Here is a 25,904-nt window from a genome sequence, read left to right on the forward strand (position 1 = left end):
GAGGGGCCCGGGGGGGCGCGACCGAGCGCGGGGCCGGCGCGGGGCCGGGCCGAGGAGCGCGGCGGCGGCCCGGGCCGGCGAGGCCCGCGGCCCAGCGCAGGTAGGCTCCGCGGCGGCCCGGGCCGGCTCTGCACCTGCCGCCGCCCGCGAGGCCCGCCGGCGTCCCCGCGCGTCCCGGGCTGGCGGGGGAGCGGGCGGGGCGGCCCCTGGCGCGGGGCGCCGGGCCGTGCCCCCCGGGGCGCTCCGGGAGAGGCGGCCGGGACGTCCCGCGGCGGTGCGGGTGGCCCGCGGGGACCCTCCCGGGCCCGGACGCGCGTGGCAGACCCTCGGGGCGGGGGGAGTGCGCGCGGCGTCAGCTCCAGCATCATGTGTTTGGGTTTTTTAAAGTCAGTTTTTCTGTTTGTTTAAAAAGCAAAGGCCGCTTATTTGGCAAAGTGGGCGGAACCTACAGGGAGAGCGAACACTAAAGCGCCTCTCCCCAGCGCTGCTTCCCGGAGATACGCTCTGGGAGCCAAATGCAAAAGACGTTTTCCACAAATACAAAAACACGCAGGAGCCTAGGCCTGGACGCGTTAGGTGTGGAGCATTTGGCTGTGGCAGGGCAGACGGGAATGACAGTAGCTTTGGGGCCCCTTGGCATCCCGGTTCTCCCACCCTACCCGGGACTGGCTCTGAATGGCCCTGGGCACTCCGCAGGGAGCCATCACGTGGGCCACACCCTCGGGGAGGCTTTTGGAGCAGTGGAGACACAGACCCTTCTGGGGTGTATTGACAAGGGTCCCTGAACTGACACGTGGCTCCTTTGGGTTCTTACCAGGCTCTGGGCTTGGACTGTTGAGGTTGGGGCTTCTCAGCTGCAGGCTGGCTGGTGAGCTGGTTCATGTCGGCTCTGACTGTGGAGAGGTGGTCCCGTCACGCATACATGTGCTCAGGCCAACATTGTCCCCCACAGCTCTGGCTCTTGCTTGGCCATCTTGGGCTGTCACCTGTCATCTGGAAACACTGGGATGGTTAACATCTGTTTTCTCTTCTCTCTTCTACACTTGCTTCTTTGTGCTTTTCCACACAGAGTAGAATAGTTGCTCCTGGACCTGCTGGGAGGTTCATGGCTTAGCCTTGATTTGCTTAGGATTCCCAGAGTAAAGGGCTCACGTGAGCACTGACTTCATCCTGTGTTGCTCCATCTCTTTTTTATTTTAATTTATTTTTGTGTGGAAGAACTGGGGTGTAGCGTAGAGGTTTGAGGTGAGAGGATTCACCAGAGACAGAGTGGGGAGCAGAACAGGCGGATCTACAGAAATCCACTGCTGAGGGGAGCGGCAGGGAGACAGGAGAGGTCTGCTGTGCCCAGTGGGTCAGCTCCCTGCCCAGGAATGGAACTCAGGCCATCCAGGTGATTGCACTGAGATTTAACCCCTAGGCCACCAGGGAGGCCCTATGGCTCCTTCTTGGGGAAAATGTCTCCTTGCGGACCCTTGGTAATCCCCCTTGCCCTGAACCCTTGGTTCCGCTGACCTCACTTCCAAGCCTTTGTTTTTATTTTTTCTAGAATGTCATATAAATAACCCTACAGTAGGCAGCCTTTTGAGCCTGGCTTCTTCCATGTCACAGCATGTTTGAGACCCATGTTTGTAACTGGTCGCTCTGCTGATCACCGAGTGGCATTCCACCGTGGGTGTGCCAGTGCTTGTTCCCTGTTTTCCCATGTGTCTTTATTTTCATCTTACAGTTTAAAAGGACAGGTTTATTAGGAAAAGGAGAAGGAAAAAGAGGTACCTGTGTAGTCAGAGGTGGGCAGGAGAGATTCCTTTCATGTGTTTCTAACAGCAGTCCCTGGAGATAGCATGTCCCCATCAGACAGCAAGGACTGGGGCCGGGGGTGCTAAGTAAGCACTGGAGATGTAAGTGGCATAGAGCTAACATTGGATTTAACGCCAAGTCCAGGGCTCTTTCTCCCCAACCCAAGAGCTGATTTGGTTCAGCGACCCAATTAACATTTTTCTACTGGCTGTTTAAGGGATTGGCAGGCCCTTGGGCGCCTAGAGCATTCCCTCTGCAGAGACCTGGGGGTTGATGAAGGAAACAGACTCCCCATTCGTGACTCACCGTATGCTGTCCCTTTCCTTGTGGGGGCAGGCCCATCGGGACTAGCGAGAGCTTGCCCACACCACAGGATAGTTAATGAGGAACCATTGCATCAGCCCCAGCAGTTTTGGGAAGCAATCTTGCCGGGCAGTGACCAGCCTTCTGTGGTGGGAGCCTGGCCACTGGCGTTCAAGTCCCTGGTGCTCCTGGAAGGAGAACCCTAACCCCTGGACCTGCCTCCACAGCCATGTCAGAGCTCAGCGATGAAGCCAGCGAGCCGGAACTCCTGAACTGCAGCCTGTCCATGTGGCATGGGCTGGGTGCACAGGTCAGTCGGGAGGAGCTGGCCGTCCCCCTGGACCTTCACACGGCGGCATCCATTGGCCAGTATGAAGTGGTGAAGGAGTGTGTGCAGCGGTAAGAGGCCTTGGGACGCATGCCTTCTCCCTGGGTGCCGGCGCTGGCTCAGAGGGCCAGGTCCCATGTTGAGCTGTACTGTAGGCAGAGGGCCTGGGCCGTGGCGGGGGTGCTTGACACACGGGCCAGGGGCTGACTCTGCTTCTTGCGGGCAGCAGTCAGGACACGAATAAGCCAGCACTTTCACTGAGGGTGGCCTGGAGAGGGTCAGTTGCTTGAGCCAGGCTATCCTCCAAGAAGGTGCTCCCAGCCAGTGGCTGCCACCTTATTCCTGGGACCAGCACCTTCCAGGGTGGTTACTTGGCCAATCCTGTCCCGCAGCCAGGAGAAGGTGCTGGTGGGTAATCGTCCAGTCTGGCTCCTGTGGGTGCCAAGGAGACGCTTGGGTGTGGGAGCACGTCATTGTCCCCCCTGCTGGCAACAAGGATTGTGGGGGGGGTCTGTGAGGCGTGACTGTGCTGCTGGCTTCTGGAGGTGGAGGCCACTTCCTTAGCCCACCCCAGACTCCAGGCCAGGATCCCACACTTTTTTTCTTTATTTTTTTTAAGATTTATTTATTTATGCATACAAGAGCTGGGGTACAGGCCAGAGATGCGGGGGGTGAGAGGATTCCCCGTAGACAGAGTGGGGAGCAGAACAGGCACATTGACTGGGCCTCCCCGGTGGCACAGCGGTTGAGCGCTGGGTTGCGAAGCTGCCCGCAGCCTCTGCGGCGCCGGTTCAATCCCCGGCTGCTCCCCTGCCACCAGAGGAGGGTCCCACATGGCGCACAGACCTCTCCTGCCGCCCGCTGCTCCCCTCAGCAGTGTACTTTGGTCCTTCTGCCTGCTCTGCTCCCCGCTCTGGCTCTGGTGGATTCTCTCACCCTCCCGCGCTTCTGACTGTACCCAGGGCTTGTATAAATAAATAAATAAATCTTAAAAAAAAAAAAAATTAATTAAAAAAAAAAAAAAGAACAGGCACATTGACTGAAGTACACTGCTGAGGGGAGCAGCGGCCATGGCAGGAGAGGTCTGCTGCGCCATGTGGGTTGCTCCCCGGCCGGCAGGGAATGGAACTCGTGCTGCAGAGGCTGCGGATTGCTTCATAGTGCGGTGCTCAACCCCTCGCGCCACCTGGGAGGCCCACCGTACTTTTTTCCTATGGGAAATGTGTTACTGGAGTTTTAATAAAAATTGGTGGGAAAGGTAGGCTTTTTGGTCACAGATTTTCCAAGAATGTTCCCGTGGGGCAAGACGACAGGAGAAGCCTGTTGCAGGGCCTGGTCCCCTCCGGGTCCCCCTCTCTTCTCCACCAGCACTGGGCGAGCGGACTCGGGGTGGATGGAGGGTGGTCAGGTCCTAGGTCGGGTGTCTAACCCTTGGCACGACTGCTGGGGCCCAGCTTCTCTGTGTCGTGGGGTGACCTGTGCTCTATGGGGTGCTGAGCAGCGTCCCTGGCCTCACCCAGTAGATGCCGGTAGCTTTTCCTCCCCAGCGTGACAACCAGCGACGGGTCCAGACTTGGCCAAGCGGCCCCTGGGCAACAGCTGTCTCTCCTGTGGGTGGTAGGAATGAAGAGCTGGTAGCTGCGGGAGCGGGGGCGGGGTGGTGATGAAGGGGCCGCTCTACAACCCAGGCCCCTACCCATGGCTGCGCCCTGCTAGCCAGAGCTCAGTGGCCCCAGCGCCCGCTTCTCTCCCGGCCCGCAGCCAGGCCCGTGTGGCCATGGAGGCGTGTCTAGCCTGTCTTGGTTCATTTAGGAGAGAGTTAGATTTGAATAAGAAGAACGGCGGGGGCTGGACCCCGCTGATGTACGCCTCCTACATCGGCCACGACACCATCGTGCACCTGCTGCTCGAGGCGGGCGTGAGTGTGAACGTGCCGACCCCGGAAGGGCAGACCCCACTGATGCTGGCGTCCAGCTGCGGCAACGAGAGCATCGCCTACTTTCTTCTCCAGGTGAGCCGCGCGGGGGCTCACCCGACCCCCAGAGGCTCTCCGTGAGCCGCCGCAGCGCGTCCTCGCTCCCGTTCTTGCAGCTTGCTGGCCGAGGGCGCCGCCCCGCAGAGGAGACACCCCTGAGACGCCTTCTGTTCTCTTGAAGCAAGGCGCTGAGCTGGAGATGAAGGACATCCAGGGCTGGACCGCCCTCTTCCACTGCACCAGTGCCGGGCACCAGCAGATGGTCAAGTTCCTGCTGGACAGTGGCGCGAACGCGGATGTGAGGTGACTGCCAGGTCCTGATGGCCATGGCACGGGCCTGGTTTTGTCTGACCCGGAAGAGGGCAGCTGTAGAGGCAGCAGAGCCCGGGCAGCCCGCTGGCGCAGGGTGGACAGTCCCCGCCTGTGCGCCCGGGTGGGAGCTGGGCCTTCTCATGGCCTGGCCAGTGCCGTGGCCAGCGCTTTAAGCCTCAGCCTTAATTTCTTTTCTGAAAACCGGAGCCAGCGATCCCGGGCCGGCGAGTTGGTGGGAGGGCTCTGGGCACGCGACAGCCTCGGTGATGCTTAGAAAGCGCTTCCTTGCTGCGCTGGAGGCGGCGGGTGGTCTGGAGAGTGTCAGGGGGCGCCCTTCCGGTCAGCGAGTGGCGTCCTCGCTGAGGCGCCCCGAGGTCCTCGGAAACTTGGGCTTTTAGCAAAATGACATGTGATGAGCCAGGTCCTTGGTCATGTTTCGTTGATTGTTGCCTGGGATTCTTCTCTCGAAAAAACGTTTGTAATGAAATGGTGTCCTACACATGACGTTGCTGGAGGACCTGCCGAGCCAGCGCCCACCCCCCGACACGGAGTGAGCCCCCATATGGGGCGCCCCTGAGAAAGAGAGGCCCACTGATTACATGCAAGTCAGATGTGTCCCGTCAGAGGGGTTAGAACCGGAAACTGTCTTTGAACGGGTGGAAACCAGCACTCAGCTTGGCTCCTGTCATGTAAACCAGCATGGAACAAGCGAGGGTTCGGGGGCGACCGAGGACAGTGCTGGGTTTAAAGCGGAGATTGAGGGACGAGCAGGTGGACACCGCTTGGAGGAGGGAAGAGAGGGAGCCTGACTTGCTTTGGGACAGAGTCCTGACGCCGCTGTGCTGTGCTGTGCTGTGTGGGCCCCTCTCGCCTGCTGACGCCTGCGGGGGGCTTCTGCCGAGAGGACTCGCCCCAGCCCCTGACCGCTGTGTCTGCAGGGAGCCGGTGTATGGATTCACTCCCTTGATGGAAGCTGCGGCTGCCGGGCACGAGATCATCGTGCAGTGTTTTCTGAACCACGTGAGTGAGCCTCGCGTCATCCTGGGCCGGTGGCACCACGGGCGCTGCTGTGGCTGACTCGCACCTGGCGCTGGGTTTCTTCTTGCGTGGTGTCTGCCCTGCGGCCCTTCTCCTGCAGTCGGAGTGGCTCCCGGGGGGCGGTGGGCAGTGGCAGCAGACCCCAGCCCTGCAGGATTTTGCATATACACTCATTAGAATCGCCTGGAGCTGATTGGATGATGGGTGCATGGCGTGGTAGAGGCATTGTATTTTAATAAAAATATTTTAGAAAATCCAGTGGGGGGAAAGCTGGGAAGTCCTCCCACCCCCATGGGGAGACGGTCGCTTGTCCTGGCCATTTTCTCACGTCCTCGCCAGCCCTGGACGTCGCCCCTCTTAAATATTTTGGGGGAGAAAGGGACCACCAGTGTTTGGTTCGTACTTACTAGTGAGGGTGGACATTTAGAAGTGCATTTATTGACCATTTGTATTTCTCTTACGAATCGTCTCCTTGTTTCTGGCCACCTTCTGATGGGGTGGTTCATTTTTTTTACTCATTGGTGGGAAGACAAACTTCTAACATGCGTTCTCTCTTTGAAAAAGAATTTGGGGATAGCGCGTGCATGTGGTAGAAGTGGGGGAGAGATGCAGTGGGCCTGCCCCCCTCTCCTGCTCACTTTCCACCAGCTGCTCCCTTGTTTTTAATTTGTCTGTCCTGGAGACTAGGCTGGAGCCGGGCCCCTCCGAGGCTGCCGCTGGTGCCCCTGGCTGTTCTCTTTAAGTGGCTGCTGGCCTGGATGGGGCTCAGGGGTGAAAGCCAAAGGTGATGGCCTCCTGGGGCACCCCGCTTCGCTTCTGCCATCAAGAAGAGAGTGAGGGCGCACACAGGCCCCCGCCTCTTCCTCACGCAGATGTAGGTGTTCAAGCACCCAGGGCTCAGGCCTTTGGTTGGGGGTGGTGGTAAGAAACCAGCACCCTGGGACCTGAGGGTGCCTTGGCAGGGGAGGTTCCTGACTCCCCATCTTCCACAGGGAGTCAAGGTGGACACGCGGGACCACAATGGAGCCACAGCCCGGATGCTGGCCAAACAGTATGGACACATGAAGATCGTGGGGTTGATAGACGCTCACGCACCTTCTTTGCCCAAGAGTCTCTACTGGAGCCCAGGTACCTGAGCTGGGGTACCTCACGGGAAAGAAGACCCCACTCCCCTGGCTGGAGACCTTTCTGCCTCCCCGGGATTCGGGTGTATGTCCAGGGCGGAAGCCGCCTGCTGAGCCGCGGGGCTGGCGATGGGAGCTTGCTGCAGGGAAGGACACCGGTTAGGGTTTGCTCCCAGTTCAGTACCAGGGTTAGCTAGTTAGTACGACTGCTGAACAAATCGCCTTAATTTTGGTGTTTAACCCACAGAAAAGTATGAAGATCTCAGCTCTTCGGACGAGTCCTGCCCTGCCCCGCCGAGACAGAGGCCCTGTCGCAAGAAGGGGCTCAGCATCCACGAGGGCCCGCGAGCGCTGGCCAGGATCACCGCCATCGGGCTCGGGGCCAGGGAACGGCAGCCTCGCTGTGGTGAGTGCCCCCGCTGCCCCGGGGCTTGGCCTGGACCCCTGAGGCGTGTGTTCTGGCCAGAACAGGCCTCAGCCTCCTGAATTTCTGGCTTCTGGCTGGGAGTGGGGGCTCCAGAGTGAGACTCAGCAGGTGGGAATGCACTAGTAGCCGGGAGATTCCAGTTCCTCGTTTGCTTTTCCTTTTCATTGACTACAGTTACCGGGGGACTCGCCCTCCTGCGGCAGGGATGGCGCTCACTCAGACTCTCTCTACGGGGCGCTCTGGCTAGCAGGGGCCTCGATGGGAGCCCCTCCTCTGTCTTCTTGCACCTCCCGGGCGGGGTACCCCGGTCAGCTGGGCCAGGAGGAGGCTCTGCTCTTGCTCCCTTTTCTTGGGGTCACAGATTTGATGCTCACACTCTTCTGAGAATTGTCAGCTGCTTGGCTTGGTGGGCTAGATTCTTGCACCCCAAGTTTCCAAATCTGAGTTATTCAAATTTGTCAGCTCCAAGCATTGAGCGCCATGGCTGTGGGGGCAGGGCACTGGCTCTGATGCTGTCTTGCCCCGGCCTTCCCGAGCGAGCAGCTTAGGCAGGAGCTCCGTCTTCCTTTGGCGCCTGTCAGCCATCAGTAGGCAGGCCCAGGACCCTGCAGGCAGGCTGGGATGGGCCCTCGTACCAGCAAGCTTCTTCCTCTGGAGCCCGGGCTTGGCCGGGACTGGCTTTCCCAGTCAGAGACCATGTTTTGGCCCAGAGAGACTTGGTGAGAGACTCGATTCCCTTCTGAGACCCTCAAAAGGCATCCCGGGCTGGCAGCTCAGGTCCCTACTCCTGTCACCCCACCAGCTCCTCCCGCCCTGCCCAGCAGGCCTGTGCTCTCTTGTGCTGCGACGTTTGGTCTAGTGGTCCTCTCTGAGCGGCAGAGTCTGCTCCTGGTGAGGCGTCCGTGCCGCATGTCCCGCCTGAGGGGTGGGGGGGCCGGGCTGGTCTTACCCGAGGGCTGTGGGATTCCTGGGAGGCCAGTCTGTGCGCGCCAAGCAGGCTGGGTTCCCTGCCCCTGCAGGACGACCGTGGTGTCCCGGTTTCCATCTCAGATGTTTTTTGCTTCTATACCTTATGATATTTAAGTTTTCTACCAGTGCATATGTCCTCTCTGCCCGCAATTCGAAAACATATTTGAATGATAAACAGCATGTGCCGATGGTAAACTATCCCTAACCACAGCAGGCATCACACGCTGGCCGTGGCTCCCGGCTGTCGCACAGGTGGCCTGGTGGGGGTGTTGGTGGTGGGGCTGGACTCTGGTGCGTGTCGTCCCTTTTCACTGGTTTTCTTGCTGACAGGTAACGCAAGGCCACATCGTTTTGTATGAGGCTGTTGACTTTTGGCCCAGGGCCCTCACTGCCTGCTCAGCCAGCTCTCTTTGGCGGGGTAGACTGAACCCCGGGGAGCCCCAGGCGGCCATGTTGAAAAGTCATAGGAACATTCAGGCCAGTGTGGGAGAGAGAGATGCTCACAGCGTAAAGGGACACCTGGTGGATGGTTGTACCAGAGCGGGAATCTGTGGCCACAGCTCCCGTGTTCTGCTTGCCACTTGGAAAAGCAGCAGCTGTGATGGTTGCCAGCTGTAGTGGGTGCGGGTCCCGGCTCCTCCAGGCACTTGCCATGGGGCATACAGGTCTCTAAGCCCCCAGGCTGCCTTCCTCACCTGCGCAAGGCCCAGTGTTCTGTCTGGTTCCTGCAGCACATACGTGAGCTCACGGCGGGAGACACTGCTCCCTTCCTTCCTGCCCAGCGTGGGTTTCCCTCACGCGCTTCCTGAGCAGGTGGTGGCATTGGGACAGGAGCCTGTCTTCCCTTTTGCTCACGTGGGCTTCCGCACCCCATTCTGTCCACAGAGCAGGTGCCTCCCCGGGGTTATGTCACCTTCAACAGCAGCGATGAGAACCCCCTGGAAGGCGGGGGCCTCTGCTATAGGGACGTCACCTCCCCTATCAATGACCAGGACGTGGAAAGCAGCAGTAGCAGCAGCCGGGGTATGCATCCACCCCCACCCTGTACCCACCTCGCACCCCACCACACCCCACCCCCTACCTCACCCAGCTGAGCTTCAGCTTAGTAAGATTTAGGAGTTCTTGATGCCCATCCCCTGCCCATCCAGTAGGACTTGGCTCTTTGAAGAGCAGATCTATTTGAGAATGGAAAGGTGAGGGCAGAGGAGAGACTGGTCCTTGTGGGGATGAGGCTGACATGGGGGTTGTGGGTGGAGAGGCTTCCAGCTCAGCGTCCCTGCACAGGGGAGTCGCTCCAAGAAGGTAGATGTAGCTCCCAGAGCAGCGTCATTGTACGTCTGCATCACTCACGCACGACTGTTTGCTGGGAACACGGCAGGCCCAGTGCTGTTCTCATGTGTGGGTCAGTCAGTCAACAGGATGGGGGTGGGGGGCAGGCCAGGCCATGCCGGTTAGCGTGAAGTAGAAGGAAGCAGTGAGCCTGAAGGAGCTGGTGGCCAGGGGTCAGCGCGGGACCCGGAGGCCCCGCGGCGATGCCTGTGTGCAGCACCCTGTTCTCGTCCTCAGAAGAGCACCCCTTCTGTGCCGAGCGGGCGGCTGTGCGGAGCAGTAGCAGCAGCGAGGGGCTAGCGAGAGCCCCCGGGCTTAGCAGCGAGGCCTCCTTGGAGAGCAACGAGGTGAAGACTCTTCTTTCCGGATTGCCCATGCCCCCTTTCTTGGTATCCTGGGGAGGCCTGACAATTCGTTTGAGATGAGCGAGGCAGGTAACAAGTGATTCGTGCGTGTCTGTCCTGAGTCCAGGCCCAGCCTCCAGGAGTGCCTCCCAGGGGAGCCGCTGACAGCAGTGAGGGGAGTTTCATGAAGGGTTTCCTCTCCCCCTCTCCTGCCCCCCGGGAGTGGCCCAGATGAGATGGAGCACTGGGCCTGTGGGCAGACAGCGCGGTTCGGGTGCAGCCATTAGCTGCCAGCTCCTATAAACACACTGCTCTTGCCACAGGACTCTGATCATGCACGGAAAAGCTCGGTTCGCAAACAAACCAAAAGTTACATGAAGACCAAGAATCGTCATAGCAACAGTGACAGCCAGCTGCCTCCTAGCACTGGGCCGTTTGGGGCAGCCTGCTCCCCAGGATCTGTCCCCCAGACCGAGAGGCCCCCCTATTCAGGACCCCAGGTAAGGCCATTTTGCAGAACTGGTGTTCACACTGTTAGAGGTCGCACTTTTGGTGATTTCTGAGGCTGGGCCAGGCCCCATCAAGAGAAAAGCTAATTTAATTTAGTAGAGATTTTGGAGGCTGCATGAAAAGTAATACAGATTTTATAGAATTATTTTAGAAAAGTCATTAAAATTAAACAAGCATCAACATCTAAACCAAGGATTGGTAACAAATCCTGGGGAGGAAGGGAAGTTGAATCTCCCGAGTCGCCACATTAAAATGACCAGTTTCCAACAAGAAAGACAAGAGACAGAGACAGAGCGGGGAACAGAACAGGCAGACTGCTGAGGGGAGCAGCGGGTGAGACGGGAAAAGCCTGCCGTCCGAGGCTGGCGGGGATTGAACCATCACTGCAGAGGCTGCGGACAGCTTCACAGCGCTGCGCTCAACTGCCTGCAGCACCAGAGAGGCCCTTTTTTTTTTTTTAAGATTTATTTTTTTGGGCCTCTCCGATAGCACAGGGGTTAAGTCTCAGTGCTATGAAGCTATCGCCAGCCACTGCAGCCTGAGTTTGATGCCAACCAGGGAGCTGACCCACATGGCACAGCAACCTCTCCTGTCTCGCCCGCTGCTCCCCTCAGCAGTGGACTTCAGTCCGTCTGCCTGCTCTGCTCCCCACTCTGTCTCTGGTGACTCCTCTCACCCTCCTGCACATCTGGCCTGTACCCCGGTTCTTATATAAATAAATCTTTAAAAAAAACCCAAAAAACTCTTCATCTAGTGGCTCCAGTGTCCAGGCTTCCTCAGGTACAGCGTCAATTGGGACATGCTCCAGGACACGCCACATGTCAGATCACAACGCAGCTCACGAGTGGTGTGCAAGGATGAGATCAGGGCAAGCGCGCTCTGTCCACAGAGACCTAAGGACACGTTCTTATGTCTCAGCGACTACAGGTCAAAGAAGAATCACAGGGAGCCTAGAAAGTGCCTTGACATGAAAGAAAATGAGAACAATACAGCCATACTTAGGGGGTGAAGTTGAAAAGTTACTAAAGGGACCGTTCCAGCTTGCACTCCTTTTTAAAAGTGTTGGTGCTTTTGAGATGAATAACAGAGACGGTTGCAGTGTGAATGTACTCAGTCACCGGATTGTATGCTTAAAAATGATTAAAATGGGGCCTCCCCGGTGGCGCAGCGGTTGAGCGCTGGGTTGCGAAGCTGCCCGCGGCCTCTGCGGCGCCAGTTCGATCCCCGGCTGCTTCCCGACCACCAGAGGAGGGTCCCACATGGCGCGCAGACCTCTCCTGCCGCCCGCTGCTCCCCTCAGCAGTGTACTTCGGTCCTTCTGCCTGTTCTGCTCCCCGCTCTGGCTCTGGTGGATTCTCTCACCCTCCCGCGCTTCTGACTGTACCCAGTGCTTGTATAAACAAAACAAACAAATAAATAAATAAAAAAAAGACTGACACTTAAAAAAAAAAAAAATGATTAAAATGATAGGTTTTTTTGTTTTTTTTTTTTGAAGATTTATTTATTTATACAAGCACTGGGTACAGTCAGAAGCGCGGGAGGGTGAGAGAATTCACCAGAGCCAGAGCAGGGAACAGAACAGGCAGACTGACGAAGAAATACACTGCTGAGGGGAGCAGCGGGCGGCAGGAGAGGTCTGCGCACCATGTGGGACCCTTGCCGGCGGCCGGGGATTGAACCGGCCCTGCAGAGGCTGCAGGCAGCTTGGCAACCCAGCGCTCAACTGCTGCGCCACCAGGGAGGCCCTAAAATGATAGATTTTATTTACATTTATACCACAAAAAGGAGTCGGCTGGGGACCGCAGCTGGAAGCTGTCATTGTTGCTGGCTAGGCTGAGGGTCCCTTCAAGTTAGGGCTAGAGCCCGATGCTGGAGGCACAGGGTGTTACAGCTGCTGAAGGTCACTCGCTTCGTGCTGTCTTTAGAGAATGCGCCCGATTTCCAGTGCCCTGTGGAAGGTTAGGTCACAGGGCAGAGGAGGCGCGCGGCGGGCAGGGCCTGGAGGGCCTGGGAGCGCCCACAAGGCTCTGCCGCCAGCGCCTGCTCTCCGCCGCCCCCTGCCCTAGGACCTTGCGGCGCTGCTGGAGCAGATTGGGTGCCTGAAGTACCTGCAGGTCTTTGAGGAGCAGGACGTGGACCTCCGCATCTTTCTGACCCTCACCGAGAGCGACCTGAAGGAGATCGGCATCACGTGAGTTGCGGGCACAGCCCTCAGCTCGGCCAGCCTTGCTGGGCATGCGCAGAGGCAGCTCCCTAGCGGAGGCCTCCAGGTCTTCTCTTAAACAGTCTCTGACGCACGGCCTGGAAATGCTGTTTTTAAGCTTGGAGAATCGCTTCGTCCTCTCCTGTCTTTTCATTGTTTTCCTGCCCGAACACCTGCCAAACACCCGCCACACCCGTGCTACCAGCTGTACCCTCGCTCCAGCCCGCCCTTCTCTATAACTGCGTTTCAGTTCTTGGTACCTCTGGTTTGCTCTGTCCGTCGCCTGCTCAGTTTCTTTCCACTGCACATGTAGGTGAGGTCACCCTTGTTTTATCTAATTTTTTTTTTGCCAATGAGAACGTGATTTTTGATTCTTAAAAATGTTTGTGTATTCATTGCACATCCACTTGCCCTCCGCTGAGCCACCAGCGCCCACTGGCGCCCATGCTCCGTCTGCCCCTCGCCAGCCCCTCCTCCCCCACTTCCCTCTGGCAGCCATTATATTCTTTCCCTGAGTTCCAGATTGACTCCTTCTCCACTTTGCCTTTGTATTTTTTTTATTTATATTCCACAGATGAGTGCAACCGCCCTGTAGCTGTTTCCCTTTCCGACTTACTTCACTTAGCGGGACCGCCGTTTTGTCCCAGTGGCGCTGCTTCCCAGCTGTGCAGTGCTCTGTGCAGCACCTGCCCCAGTCTCGTCACTCTGTTGAAGGCCATTTGGGTTTGTCCCATGACTGGGCAGTTGTGAACAGTGCCGTGTACCCCGATGGAGAGAAATCCTTTTGTGCTAGAGTTTTCATATTATTTGGATAAATACCTAATGGAGGTATCGCCAGATTGTAAGGGATTTCCATTTATTATGGAATCTCCAAACTCTTTCCACAGGGGCTGCGTCAGCTTGCACTCCCGCCAGCAGTGACCGGGAGCACCTCCCCCACCCCCCACCCAAGCTGCCAACAGTTGTTGAGGCAAGGTTCTCACAGGGGCGAGATGGCTCCCGGTGCTTTGATGGATTCCTCTAACAATCAGGCATGTTGAACAGCATTTCAGGAGCCAATAGGCCATCTCAGTGTCTTCTTTAGAAAACTGTCTAGGTCCTTGGCCCGTTTTTGATCAGGTGGTTTGTTTCTTTGTGGCTGGATTGTGTAAGAACTTTGCAAACTTAAGAGATCAGCCCCTGGTCAGATGTGTAGTATGCAAATACTTTTTCCCACTCAGGGGTTGCCTTTTTGGTTTTGTGATGGCTTCTTTTTAGGTACAAAAGCTTTTAAATTTGAGGTAGTCCCACTTATTTTTGCTTTTGTTTCTGTTGCCATCAGGGTTGAGTCCCCACGTACGTCTTTGGTACGTACAGGGTGTCCTGTGCTGTGTCCCGTGTTCCTTCAGTGGTTTATGGTTTCAGATCTTGTATCTAGATCTTTAATACATTTTGAATTAAATTTGCATGGAGTTTCTGGTTTAATTCACTTCACATAATCTTAAATTCTTTCCGTCTTGCTGCACGTAGCAACATTTCATCTTTCTTTATAGCTGAAGAGTGCCTGCGCCCCCCATGTCCTCTTTACCTGGCCATCTGTCAGTGGGTGCGAGGGCCGTTCCCACGTCCTCACCATAGTAAATAAGGAAATACATGTCGGGGCGCTCACAACTGTTCAGGTTGACGAGTTCATATTCAGACAGACGCCCACACGTGGGATTGCTGGTCATAGGGTAGTTCTCGTTGTAGTCATCTGAGGAAGGTTCATACTGCTTTTCCGAATGGCTCTGCCAATTTGCATTCCCATCAAAAGTTTCCTCTTTTTTTTTTTTTTTTAAAGATTTATTTATTTATTTATACAAGCACTGGGTACAGTCAGAGGCACGGGAGGGTGAGAGAATTCACCAGAGCCAGAGGGGGGAATAAAACAGGTAGAAGGACCAAAGTACACTGCTGAAGGGAGCAGCGGGCGGCAGGAGAGGTCTGCACGCCATGTGGGACCCTCGCCTGGCGGCCGGGGATCAAACCAGCGCTGCAGAGGCTGCGGGCAGCTTTGCAGCCCAGCGCTCAACTGTTGTGCCACCAGGGGAGGCCCCAAAAGTTTCCTTCTTCTTTACATTCTTACCACCGTTGGTGCCAGCTGTCTTTGGAGGAAGCCGTTCTCCCAGACACGAGATGTTCTCTCCTTGTTTCACTCTGTTTGGACTCATGTCTAGGCTCAGTTCTGCTCCATGCGTCGGTGTTTGTTTTCATGCCAGCCCCGTGCTGTATTAATTACTGTTTCTTTATGGGAATGCGATGCCTCTATTTTTGTTTTTTCTCAAAATTGCTTTAGTTGTTCCATAGCAATTTTAATATTCTTCTATTTCCTTGAAAAACACTGGAATTTTGACAGGGATGACATTGAAAATGCATGTTGCTTGAGAGGACAGCCATATTCTCCCCGCCCATGGGCCTGGGAGGCCTTTCAACCTCTGTCTTCTTTCTTGTCCTTTACTAATGTCTTTCAGTTTTAATTGTGTGCATCTTTAACTTTCCTTGTTAAAGTTATGCACCTGAATTTTGTGTGTTGATTTTGTGGCTCATTTTAATAGCCGCTTGTCTTCAGGGTTTCTCTATATGTTGCAAGTAACGACTTCACTTCGCCTGCAACCGGGGTTCCCTTATTTCTTGTCTGATTGCTCCAGCACAGATGCCAGTTGGAGAGCGAAGCCTCTCAGCACAGACCACCAGTGGGCCTCTCCCCACTCAGCACGTTCCTCTAACCAGGCCTTCCCCACAGCAGGTTGGAGCTGACTGTCCCCGCTGGACAAGCACAGCGCTGGCGGGTACACGGAGTGTCCAGTGGCCTCGACTCTCCTAGCGGCTGGGGTGGAGGCGTCGTACCTTCTGGCCCTGATCCCTGGTTCACTCCTGGCAGGATGTCTGCCACCTGACATTGGTCTTGAGTCTCTACTCCCCCAAATTGTGTCCTTCTGGAGGCAGTCCCCTCCGTCTTCCACATCTGGTTGTGCAGGCCCCTCTCCAGTGCAGTCCCCAGACTCTCAATTCCTGAGGCCCACTGAAGGCCTCATGTTCAACAAGAGAAGCTCCATATTACAGCCGCTCTCCCCTCTCGGTCGCTCTGCCCTGGGGTGAGCAAACTGCACCGCAGGCTCCCCTGCTCCGGGCCACATGGCTCATCCCCGTGGAATCGTGGTCCTCCTCTTGGCTCCAGGGTTTGTTTTTCTCTGTAGATTACTGTTTCACATGTGAGAAGGAGGTGAGCTCAGCATCTTGCCAGAACATCTAGAAATCTCTGGGTCCTCCAGCACCTGAGGCCTGAGCTGGCCTGGCTGACGCTGCCAGGCTCAGACATGTTCTGTCCGTTCACTTTTGGGCGCGTCCCAGGCAGCAGCGCCTGCTGGCCAGAGCTCCCTGTTCAGCGAAAGCAGCAGCTGGCACTGGGGGTTGGAGGTGTAGGGCTGTCCCTTTTCGCACTAGAACTTTCTAGGGAACCTGTTAGGGTGGAAGGATGGTCCATGGAGCCCTGTGCAAAGAGCAGCATGAACCCCTCCTCTTGCTCATGCTGCAGGTTGTTCGGGCCCAAGAGGAAGATGACCTCGGCCATCGCCCGCTGGCACAGCAGCGCCCGCCCCCTGAGTGATGCCCTGGAGCTGGCCTATGCCGACCGGCTGGAGGCCGAGATGCAGGAGCTTGCCATCCAGCTGCACAGGGTGTGTGGGGAGGGGAGGGCAGACATGGGGGCATCTGGCTCCAGGAAGAGTGGGGGAGCAAAAGGTGTGCAGGGGGCTGGGCAGAAAGTCTTGCAGCTCAGACGGGGAGTCACGCAAGAGGAAGGCTCAGAGGGGGACACAGAGAAGAGAAACGGTGAGGGTGGAGATAAGTGGGTACCATGGAAGAGGGGGCCCGGGAGAGGAGCAGTCAGGAGGCAGAGCTGGAACCAAGAGCAGAGAGAACCTACCTCGAGCGCCGCGGCGTTTCACCCCCTGGGACGCCCGGCCTGCGTGCCCACCTCCCGCCTTCCTGCTGCAGCGCTGCGAGGAGGTGGAGGCCATGCGGGGCCAGGTGTCTCAGGAGCAGGAGCTGCGGGCCGTGGTGGAGAGCTGCCTCCTGGAGCAGGACGGTGCCCGCAAGGATGTCCATGCACACCTGCAGGAGGCCTGGGCCCTGGCCCGCAACGCTGCACTCGTCCTGGACCAGCTGCGGTAAGCGGGCATCAGAGGGCCCTGGGCTGGGCTGGGCCACAACCTGGGTTAGTCTCCTCCAGCTGTTACAAGGGTGCACTTCCCGCCTCCTGCCACCTCTCTCTGCTCTCTGGCTATGCCTCCTGCAGGGTGGGTCCTGGGTGCCCATCCAATAGCCTTAGGGCCCACGAGCTTGCTTATGGGGGTGCCTGGTGTCTTGCCAAGCCCAAGGGAGGAAGGAAGGCAGAGCCCACTTTACACTCAGATTGGGTAGGGGGTGTACCCACCCCAGCCCACCATCTCCAGGCCGCTCCCCTCAGCAGCACCTCATCTTGTCCGGCAGAGCCTGCCAAGTGGAGCTGTCATCGCGAGTGATGCGGGACGAGTCTCCCTGCCAGACAGCCCTGGGCCCAGCCCTCCCCACAGCTGGTAAGGAGAGCAGCACCTTGACCCCGAAGCTGGCAGGCAGAGGACAGGGACACCCCCTCCGCCGGGTCTGACCACTGCTGTGGTCTTCACATAAACGCGCCAGGGCCCCTCACACACTCCCAGACTCGGGTGGGACTTGGGTGCATGCCCAGCCTGCTGCTGGTGGAAGGCATGGCCGAGAGTGGGCAAAGGCCTGCGACTCCCTCAGGCTCAGTCAAGTCCTGGGTTGGCTACCCGAGGGCACTTTCTGGCCGGTGGTGTCGGCATTTCTGTCAGCACCTGGGGGAACTTATCTTACTGAAGGTCCTTCTGGGCTCCCAAGGGAGGGCCTTTGGGGTGAGGGCTGCATCCAAGGAGGGTCCCCTGGTCACGCGGCTCAGAGCAAAGTGGAAGGACCGTGAGCACGCGGACCCAGGCCGACCCAGCCCTCTGCCCCACAGACTCCAACGGCTGGCAGGCCTCACTGCAGGCCCTGAGCCTCCCTGAGCTGTCGGGAGCATTGGAAGACCGAATCCACGAGATGGGTGAGTCTCCAGGAGGGCAGATTGGGGGGCACAGGGAGCCCGTCATTGCTACCTGGGTTCCACCCTGTTGGCCCAGTGAGGGGCAGGCTGTCCACTCCTGTGCTCCCGTCTGTCCTCAGAGCGAGCGCTGTGCTCCGTGACACAGAGCCTGGAGAAGCTGCAGCTGCTGAACGGGAAAGAGAACTGGCGGGAGCCTTAGCCAGAGGGACGGTGAGCGTGTGGCCTAGGCCGGGGGGGCAGCTCGGGGCTGTGAGCCAGTGAGCACCCCTTCAGCCTTCCTCTTGCCTTCTCAGAACCTGACGTTGGGTGACTGATCCACCCTGAAGCTGTGAGCCCAGAGGACCAGAGGCCAGTGAGCGGGTTTGCGGTGGCCCAGGCCCGAGCTGGGCCCGAGGACCGGCCCCGGGAGCAGACAGGAAGGAAGAGGCTGTGGCTGGTGCCAGGGCAGTGTGGCCCCCCCGGCGGCAGGACCAGGGTCCCCCGAGAACCTGGTGTGAGGCTCAGGGCAGGAAGGGCCTTGGGGTGTGTGCCCCTGTTCACCACAGACACCGTGCAGAGGTGTGACCTGGGGTGAGGGCTGAGCACCTGGGCAGCGTGTGACATTTGCCGAAAAATAAATCTTAAGATCAGCCAGTAAGGGTCTGGTTCTGGTCACATGACGTGCAGCATGAATTGGCATGGGGTACCCAGGCCCCAGTGCCCTGCTGAGTGTACAGAAGCTACTAGCAGAGCGAAACAGGCCCCACACAGTCAGGAGCAACTTACAGGTATTTTATTTACAGAGCAAAGTGCTTTGCCTGCTCGTGCCGGCTCTCCTCGAGGCTCTGAGGTGGCAGAGAGCACTGTTTTCTTACCAGGCCAGGCAGGCACCATGGAAACTTTCTGAGTTCCACTGAGGAGTCTCTGTGGCCACAGGAGACCAAGTGGCGACCTTCCTGTCCTGGGGTGGCTCTGCTGTGGTCATTCTGGTCGCCTGGCCAGTGCTTCCAGTCCCTCCCTGGGCTGCCTGCAGACTGCTGGGGATGGAGAGAGGGAGGCCTTCAAAGCCAGGCACAGGGCTGCTGGGCAGCCCAGGAATGGGCCCGCGTTCACGGTCTCAGCACAGCAGCCCCCAGACTGGTCCATGGCACAGAGGTCCAAGGCTGGCAGTGCCACCACGACAACAGGGTGGGGGCCTGCATAAAACTAAGGGGTCCCCACATGCAGCACAGGCATGACTTTACTGACCTTTCCCCTCAACAACCCTGCCTGGAGGCCCCACTGCGCTCAGGGACCAAGCCCAAGGGGCAGCGCTGCTCTGACACCTGCCCCAGCAGCCAGGCTAACAGCGCTGCATCAGACATGGGCTGGTGCGGGGGTGCGCAGTAGGGGGAGGGGTGCAGAAACGTGACCCTGGATAAAGGCTCCTCCCTCAGGGCACTTCCAGAGTCCAGGTGCACACGCGAGCACACTTACACCTGGGAAATCGCAGGCTGTGCTGAGCCGTGCAGAGAAGGGCTCGGCCTCAGAATGGACCAGAATGTCCTGAACCAGGAAAGCTGGGCCCGGGGCACCCAGGCCCCCCCACTAACCCACCAGAGAGGGCCACTGTCCTAACTGTGGAGACAGGATGCCCACTGGCCCCATCACACGCTTTTAGAAAACACTCCCGTGGGGATTCAGGGCAGTCTCAGCCCACAGGTAGGGAGCGCGGGGAGAGCACGGGGCTCAGGGAAACCTCAGGAAGAAGAGGGGAGCAGCTTCTCCAGGGCCTTCTTCTGTTTCTCTGTGGCGGCGGCCAAGGCCTCAGCCAGTTTCTCCTCGGGCATCATGTTGAGCACCTTGAGGGCGAAGAGGAGCTGGTACTTGGCTGTGCTGATGAAGGCGTTGCTCAGGAAGTTGGGCAAGCCACCCACGCGGTCCTTCTGCGTGTACAGTGGGACCCGCACGAGCCCCAGCACCTGCGGAGGAGAGTGGGGTTGGGGCCCACAGTGAAGGCAGCCCTGGCAGAGGGCCTGGGAGCATGAGGCCAGGAGAAGGCAGCCTGGCGAGGTCTGGTAAGGCAGAAGCCAGCCGGCACCCCAGGAGCAGGGCAGCCTCTCCTTCCCAAGCAAGTTTCAAGGCCACCCCCATGCACTCCCCACGCCCCATGCTGCCCCTTCCTCCCAGTGAGCCCCCCCCCCCGTCTCACAGACTGACACCTACAAAGGTAGAGCCTTCATCCTCCCAGGCCCACCGAACCCCGCCCTCCTAGCCTCAGCCCCGGGACCGACCCTGCAGTTCTGTTCCCCACTTCCGCCCCGCACCCCAGCCCCCCCACCGATCCCACTCCCAGGATTGGCAATGGCAGGCAGCAAGGCAGATGGAACACAGCCCCGAGGGAGCCCCAGCCCCGACCCCAGGCCCCTCTCCCCGCCCCGATGCCGGACAGCGACACCCCACCCTGCCCGGCCAGGGGACCTCAGGGGGACGTGTTACCCATCGGTGCCTTCCGCGGGGCCAGAGCCAAACCCCGGGGCGGGGGGCAGGGCCCGGGCGGCGGCCCCACCTCCAGGCCGTGGTCGCGCGAGTGCACCGCGCTGATCTCCACGGCGTGCAGCTGCTCCAGCGTCAGCTGCCGCGCGTACAGGTGCGCCACGACGCGGTGCGGGCCCTCGGTCAGGTGCGAGCTCAGGTAGTCGGCCTCGGTGAGGCGCAGGCAGCCCAGGCCCAGGCCCAGCACCCGGTTCAGTCCGTCTTCCAGCGACCAGAAGCGCCGGTCCACGAAGCCCCCGGGGAAGCCCAGCAGCCCGTCGAAGCGCATCTGCATCTGCAAGGGAGGCCCGGTCACCGCGCCGGCCCCGGGGCGCCCCGGCCCCGACCCGCGCCCGCCGCCGCGTCCTCACCAGCACCGAGAAGCGCATGGGGATGCGGCCGAAGAGCTGCCCGGGGTTGGCGGCGTACAGCATGGCGTGGCACGAGTGGCTCCAGCCCGGCCCCAGGCGCATGGCCTCCACCCGGCTGATCTGCTTCAGCTCCGGCACCGCCGGCGTAGACATCTTGGCACTGCCCCCGCCGCCGGCGCGCCGCCCCTTAAGTGCATGCGCGGGCCCGCCCCCGCGGCGCCCCGCCAATCCCCGGGCGGCGGCGCGGCCGGGACACGCCCCGCGGCCAATCGCTGGCGCGTGCCGGGCCGACCCCACCGCGGCGCTCGGACGCGTCGTTGTGAAGCAGGAGGGGCGGTGTGCAAAGGGGGCGGGGCGACCAAGCACCAATGGCCGCGCACCCTGAGCGGAGCCCCGCCCACGAGCAGCGGAAACCACAACGCCCACAATGCAACGCGCCGGGGAGCGGGCGGGGTCAGCGCGCTCACGTCACCCTGAGCGGAGTCGACGCTCCGCCTGCCCCGCCCACCCCGGCCTCGCAGTCGGGAGCGCTGGGGTCGCTCTGCCTGCGCCTGGGGGCTGGGGGGCCGGGGGCCGGGGGGCCGGGGGGCCGAGGGCCGGGGGGCGGGGGTCGGAGCAGGTCGGCGCCCCAGGCTTCCTCCGCCGAGGTGCCGTGGGAGGAAGTGGGGTCTCCCCAGGAGCCCGGCAGCAGCCTGCGCCCCGAGGCCCACCCCGCAGCCGCTGTCGGCGCCAGAGCCCCCGACTCCCCGCGCACCCGCCAGGTTCCGCGGATACCCCTTCCCGGTGCTGCGCTCGAGACGACGGTCCGGCGGCCCGCGAGGCCCGCGCACCGCCCCAGGGAGGGCCCGGGGCCCGCTGGCCTCGGTGGAGGCCGTGCCCCTTGCTCGGGCCGGAGGAGCCGCCGCCCCCGCAGGCCGCAGCGGCCCCAGCGCTGGAGGGCGACGGCCGCGGGCGCGAGGGCGGGAGGGCCCCGCTTCCGCAGCAGCTCCTTGGGGTCCCCGCGGTGAGGTCCCGTGGGACTCGGGCCGTGGGTGCACAGCCGCGGGCTCGGCGGACCACAGCAAGGGGAAGCCCGGTTCCAGGGCAAAGAGCCCCGGGGGGGGGGCAGAAGGCATGGGGCGAAGGTCCCTGTACGGACACTGATGCAGGAGCGGGTCGGCCTGGGGAAGAAGAGCGGAGGCTGGCCCAGCGCAGCCAGGCCTGCGGCTCTGCTCACACCGGGACCCCCAGCAGACGCCAGCTGGGCAGCTGCTGGCCGGGGCAGGGGCTGGGACGGCTCCACTGCCGAGCGCTGCTGGGAGAGCTGCATTTGCCAAGGAGCCGAGGGCCCGGCTGGCGCGCAGTGGCGGAGCCCCGCTGTGCTGGGTGTTCTGGACCCCGCTGGGCTGCACCTAACCTGCTCCCCTGCTTAGAAGCTTGTTCTTAGAATAAAACCCTGGCTCCAGGGCAAGCCTTGCAGTATCTGTCCGGCCCCCAGGTCCGAACCACTGGACAGCTCTCCACTCTTGTGGACAGTGGGCTCACTCCTGCCCCCGGGCTTTGTGTTTGCTGTGCCAGCTGCCTGGAGCCAGCCAGAGCAACCTGCCAGCTCCTCTGGGGCATGACTGAACCATCTCATCTCATCATCTCCCTGCCTTGTCACCCTGACATTCCTCCTGACACCAGATCTGGGGGACCTGTGCCATGGTGACTCAGGCTCAGCTTCCCAGGCCTGGGCTCTGTGCCCTCCATCGTCCCCAGCACAAAGCGGGTGCTCAGCCAACATCTGCGCGAGGCTCACCAATGGAGCTGGGGGCTGCGGCCACACAGGCACACGCTGGGCCTCCTGAGGCCAGCTGGCCCTGGGGCCCCTTCTGCTTCAACCCAAGCAGCAGCTGGACGATGAGTGCCGGTGACGACCGGCCACTCGCTCACGTGGCTCCCACACTGCCCGCCCCCCACCCATTGCCACCCGCTTCGCTGATGCTGCCCTGAGGGGTCACAGCCAGCAGCCCCAGCGAGGCGCCTCCTGACCAAGAGGCAGTAGAGCTTCACACAGCAGCAGCCATGCATGGAGGGAGGCGCAGACACGATAACGCTGCGTGATTTTATTACTACAAATATACAGTAAAAACGGACAAAAACCAGCCAACCAGAGTACGTCAAGTGACAGCACACATATGACCGACACAGGCCGGTCTGCAGCCCGCCCTCCCAGCAGGGCAGCACTGCTGCCCACGGCACATGGGCCCTGGCAGGAGGGCATGGGTGCCTGGAGGGAGGCGGCCAGCCCATGGCGGGCAGCGGGAGCACTAGACAGCTGCTCACTGCTCAGCCCCATCCTGCCGGGCCGCTGGCCCCAGTGCCGCCCTGCAGCTGGCACGCCGCACTGACACTGCCCGCCCAGGCCTTCCAGCAGGGCCAGCACCTGGGACGGGGTCCCTCCACCTCCCAGGCCAGGCACCCCTTTGCTTTGTTGCTCAGGTCTATCTTTAAAAAAGACGAGGTTGCCTCAAATGAGACTTGTCTCCCCAGTGGGCTGTCAGGCCCTGATCCCCCCACCCCAGAGAGGTCCTTAACAGGGGCCCCGACAGAACAAATCAGAGAAATGCAAGGTGATGTGAAATGGCAGAGGGGAGGGGGCGATTCAAGCCCCGCCTGGGCAGGTGGCCACCAGCACCGCTGCCAGAGGGGCGCCCTCCACCCACGGGTGTCGGCCCGCAGCAGAACCCCTCTGAGCAGGGGCGAGGCTGCAGTAGGGCCCCGTCCACACCTCTGCCTTCGCCTCAGGCCAGGCCAGGGCCTGGGGTACACCACAGGCCGTCCAGGGCGCAGGCGGGGCTGGGGGGCGGGGAGGGGAGCAAGGGGGTGTTGTGGAGCGGGAGAGGGGCAGCAGCGGGGAGCCAAGGCCTCAGCACAGCCACCGCAGAGGGCTCCAGGAAGCAGAGCCAGCCACGGCGGGCATGCCTGGGGGAGGGGCAGGCACTTTTCCTTCATTGGCTGCAACTCAGCCGGTGTCCTCGCCTCCCAGCAACAAGCCCCCACAGCGGGGCTGTGAAGGCACCGCTTCACCCGGGGAATTGTCTCCTGCCAGCGTGCTGAGTTCCTGGGAGGGGGTCAACCTTCTGGCCGCGCCTGCCTGAGCTGGCAGGGATTGGGGAAGCCTCAGCGCGACACTGGGACTGGACGCTGTCCTTCATCTTGTACCATTTACAAACACATCAACCGTTGCAAGGGGTTCGTCAGAGGGGTCGGCCCACTGTGCTCCTCAGTCAGGGTCGCCAGGGCCCCGGGAGCCAGCGGCACGCAGGGCGTGCAAACGGGAGAGGCTGGGGGCGTGCTAGAGTCTGGGCAGCCCCTCGGAGAGTCTGAGGAGCGGAGGGCTCCAGCTGCCAGCAGGGCCAGGCTCTCAGAGTGGGGTCAGCTCAGTGGTCCCGGGGTCAGGACTGGGACTGCCGAGCGGAGGCCGGAGGGTGCTGGTGGCGCGGAGGCTGCGGGGCGTCTCCATGGAGGTGGACCAACCTGCAGGCGGGAGCAGAGAGGAGGGTCAGGCGTACCCCTGTCCCTCACCTGCTCCCTTCACCCACCAGGACCCCGGCAGCGCCCAGCAGCCCCTCTGCGTGTCTGTGGGGACCACACAGGCCCGAAGGCAGGTGCGGGGGTCTCCTGCCCTCACCAGCCCACCTTCTTGGATCCGACCAGCTGCTGTCCTCTCCCGCTGGGCCGGACCCGGTGAGCAGGCGCTCAGGGGCCCCGGGGCCCCGCCCACCTGCCCCACAGGCCCGGCTGCCACTCCCAGACTGTCCCCCTGGGATGCAGGTCTGCAGCGGCTGAGGGACCCACACTCCTCAGGTGCAGCCAGCACGGCTGCCTGAACGAGGGGCTCCGTGGCCCGGTCCTACGCACTCCCAGGGATGCTCTGCGCCGCTGCCTGAACAGAGCCCGCGGGTGCAGCAGCTGCAGCCTCGCTCTGCCACGCAGCCGAAGGCGAGCTACAGCTCCTGTGGCGGGTCTAACCTGGCCCCGCTTCTGCAGCCGCACCCATGTGGCAACCCTCCAGGCCTCCCACTGCGTGGGCGCCGCACCTTTGTTAAGGTGCTGGGCCGACTTCAGCGGGGGAGGAGACTAGGAGGAACATCGGAGGAGGACAGGCTTCTGGGGGGCTCGAGCCACTCTCAGAACAGAACAAGCACACACACAGCAGCCCTGGAGTCAGGATGGCGCCCAGAGAGCCCCGTGGGGCTGCGCCCTGGCCTGTGAGGGGCGGGGGCTGAAGGGGCGCTACACGCACACCCGCGAGCACCTGGGCCACGGATGGCGCCGGGGTCTCCCCCAGACTTCCCAGAGCCGCCGGGCTCACGCAGAAGAGGAGGAGCGCATCCCCACAAGTCTGCTGTTGGGGCAGCAGTACTCATGGAGCATCTGTTTGGGGCACCCGGGCATAAAGTGGAGAGTCAACCTCTGACGCCGTCCTAGTAAACTGATCTGTGTGTGTGTGTGGTGGGGGGGGGGGGGATGTTTCCAGAAAGTTCCAGAGGTGGGTGGGGGACAAGATGGTCAGCATCAACAGTGGGGTCTCAGCATGGACTGAGTCACTGTTCCTGGGGCCGGAACGGCTGGAAGAGCCAGACAGGGCCACTGGACCCAGAGGGCCACGCCACAGGCTCCAGTCAGGCCCGGGGGTAGAGGCACAGGTCACCCCTGGGGTAGAGGCACAGGCGGTGGAGCTTTGGACTCAGAATCCTGGGCCCCGGGGAAGACATGGAGGGGAGAAGCCCGGAAAACAGGAGGGAACCCGTGGAGGGAGGGGTAGGGCCGCCCAGCAGCGCGCAGGGCATCACGTACCAGCTCACTCCTCTGAACCAACAGAGCAGGAGTCAGGCCCCAGGGCTGTGCGGAGGAGGAGAGAGACGGAAGCTGGGTTAGCAGAGTGCTCGGCGCCCCAGTGGCAACGCCCTCAGAGTGGAAGGGGCCAGAGATGAAAGACCCTCGAGACCAATGTGCTCAGGGCCTCCCTGGTGGCCTGGGGGTTAAGTCTCAGCGCTACCACTGCTGCGGCCTGAGTGTGATTCCCCGGCCAGGGAGCTACCCACACAGCGCAGCAGACCTCTCCTGTCTCGCCCGCTGCTCCCCTCAGCAGTGTGTTTCAGTAGATCTGCCTGTACTGCTCCCCACCCTGTCTCTGGTGAGTCCTCTCACCCCACACCTCTATCTGGCCTGCACCCCAGCTCTTCGACGCATAGAGACCCATGTGCTTAAATAACGAGCTGACCCTGGCGT

General features: G+C 60.6%; 3 protein-coding genes across 14 annotated transcripts in view; 1 reads left to right on the plus strand and 2 right to left on the minus strand.

Moving 5' to 3' along the window:
* Positions 1-72: 72 nt before the first annotated feature.
* Positions 73-19,681, plus strand: ANKS3 (ankyrin repeat and sterile alpha motif domain containing 3). Of its 7 annotated transcripts, none has more exons than XM_054693860.1 (17): positions 73-100; positions 2,331-2,502; positions 4,244-4,442; positions 4,588-4,709; positions 5,543-5,738; positions 6,749-6,884; positions 7,128-7,286; positions 9,162-9,299; positions 9,843-9,952; positions 10,273-10,449; positions 12,526-12,650; positions 16,216-16,357; positions 16,677-16,849; positions 17,172-17,257; positions 17,698-17,781; positions 17,901-17,991; positions 18,075-19,678. In XM_054693860.1, exons 2-16 carry the CDS (start codon positions 2,333-2,335, stop codon positions 17,978-17,980), a joined length of 2,097 nt encoding a protein of 698 aa, XP_054549835.1. In that variant the 5' UTR covers positions 73-100; positions 2,331-2,332; the 3' UTR covers positions 17,981-17,991; positions 18,075-19,678. The 7 variants fall into 7 exon arrangements, with proteins under 7 accessions (XP_054549835.1, XP_054549836.1, XP_054549837.1 ...); XM_054693861.1 differs by lacking the exon at positions 73-100 and adding an exon at positions 347-1,393; XM_054693862.1 differs by lacking the exon at positions 73-100 and having other exon boundaries at positions 347-2,502; positions 9,846-9,952; positions 18,075-19,679.
* NUDT16L1 (nudix hydrolase 16 like 1) lies at positions 13,145-20,828 on the minus strand. Of its 2 annotated transcripts, XM_037507668.2 has the most exons (5): positions 20,646-20,828; positions 20,309-20,569; positions 19,499-19,721; positions 16,606-18,797; positions 13,145-16,139 (listed from the first exon to the last, which is right to left on the minus strand). In XM_037507668.2, the coding sequence occupies exons 1-3, from the start codon at positions 20,796-20,798 to the stop codon at positions 19,500-19,502; spliced, it is 636 nt and encodes a 211-aa protein (XP_037363565.1). In that variant the 5' UTR covers positions 20,799-20,828; the 3' UTR covers positions 13,145-16,139; positions 16,606-18,797; position 19,499. The 2 variants fall into 2 exon arrangements, with proteins under 2 accessions (XP_037363565.1, XP_037363564.1); XM_037507667.2 differs by lacking the exon at positions 13,145-16,139 and having other exon boundaries at positions 16,254-19,721; positions 20,239-20,569; positions 20,646-20,798.
* Positions 20,829-22,678: 1,850 nt separating this feature from the next.
* The window catches only part of MGRN1 (mahogunin ring finger 1), a 30,404-nt gene continuing 27,178 nt past the window's right edge, over positions 22,679-25,904 (minus strand). For 3 of the 5 annotated variants that reach the window (XM_037507672.2, XM_037507669.2, XM_037507670.2), the window contains one exon: positions 22,679-24,146. In XM_037507672.2, coding sequence (XP_037363569.1) covers positions 24,034-24,146 — 113 coding nt within the window. In that variant the 3' untranslated portion in view covers positions 22,679-24,033. Of the gene's footprint in view, positions 24,147-25,469; positions 25,515-25,904 lie in introns of all 5 variants that reach the window. The other 2 variants (XM_037507674.2, XM_037507671.2) reach the window with 1 other exon arrangement.

Source organism: Talpa occidentalis, unplaced genomic scaffold (genome assembly GCF_014898055.3).
Source record: "Talpa occidentalis isolate TD23 unplaced genomic scaffold, MPIMG_talOcc4v2.1 talOcc4.12, whole genome shotgun sequence".
NCBI classification, from domain to species: domain Eukaryota; kingdom Metazoa; phylum Chordata; class Mammalia; order Eulipotyphla; family Talpidae; genus Talpa; species Talpa occidentalis.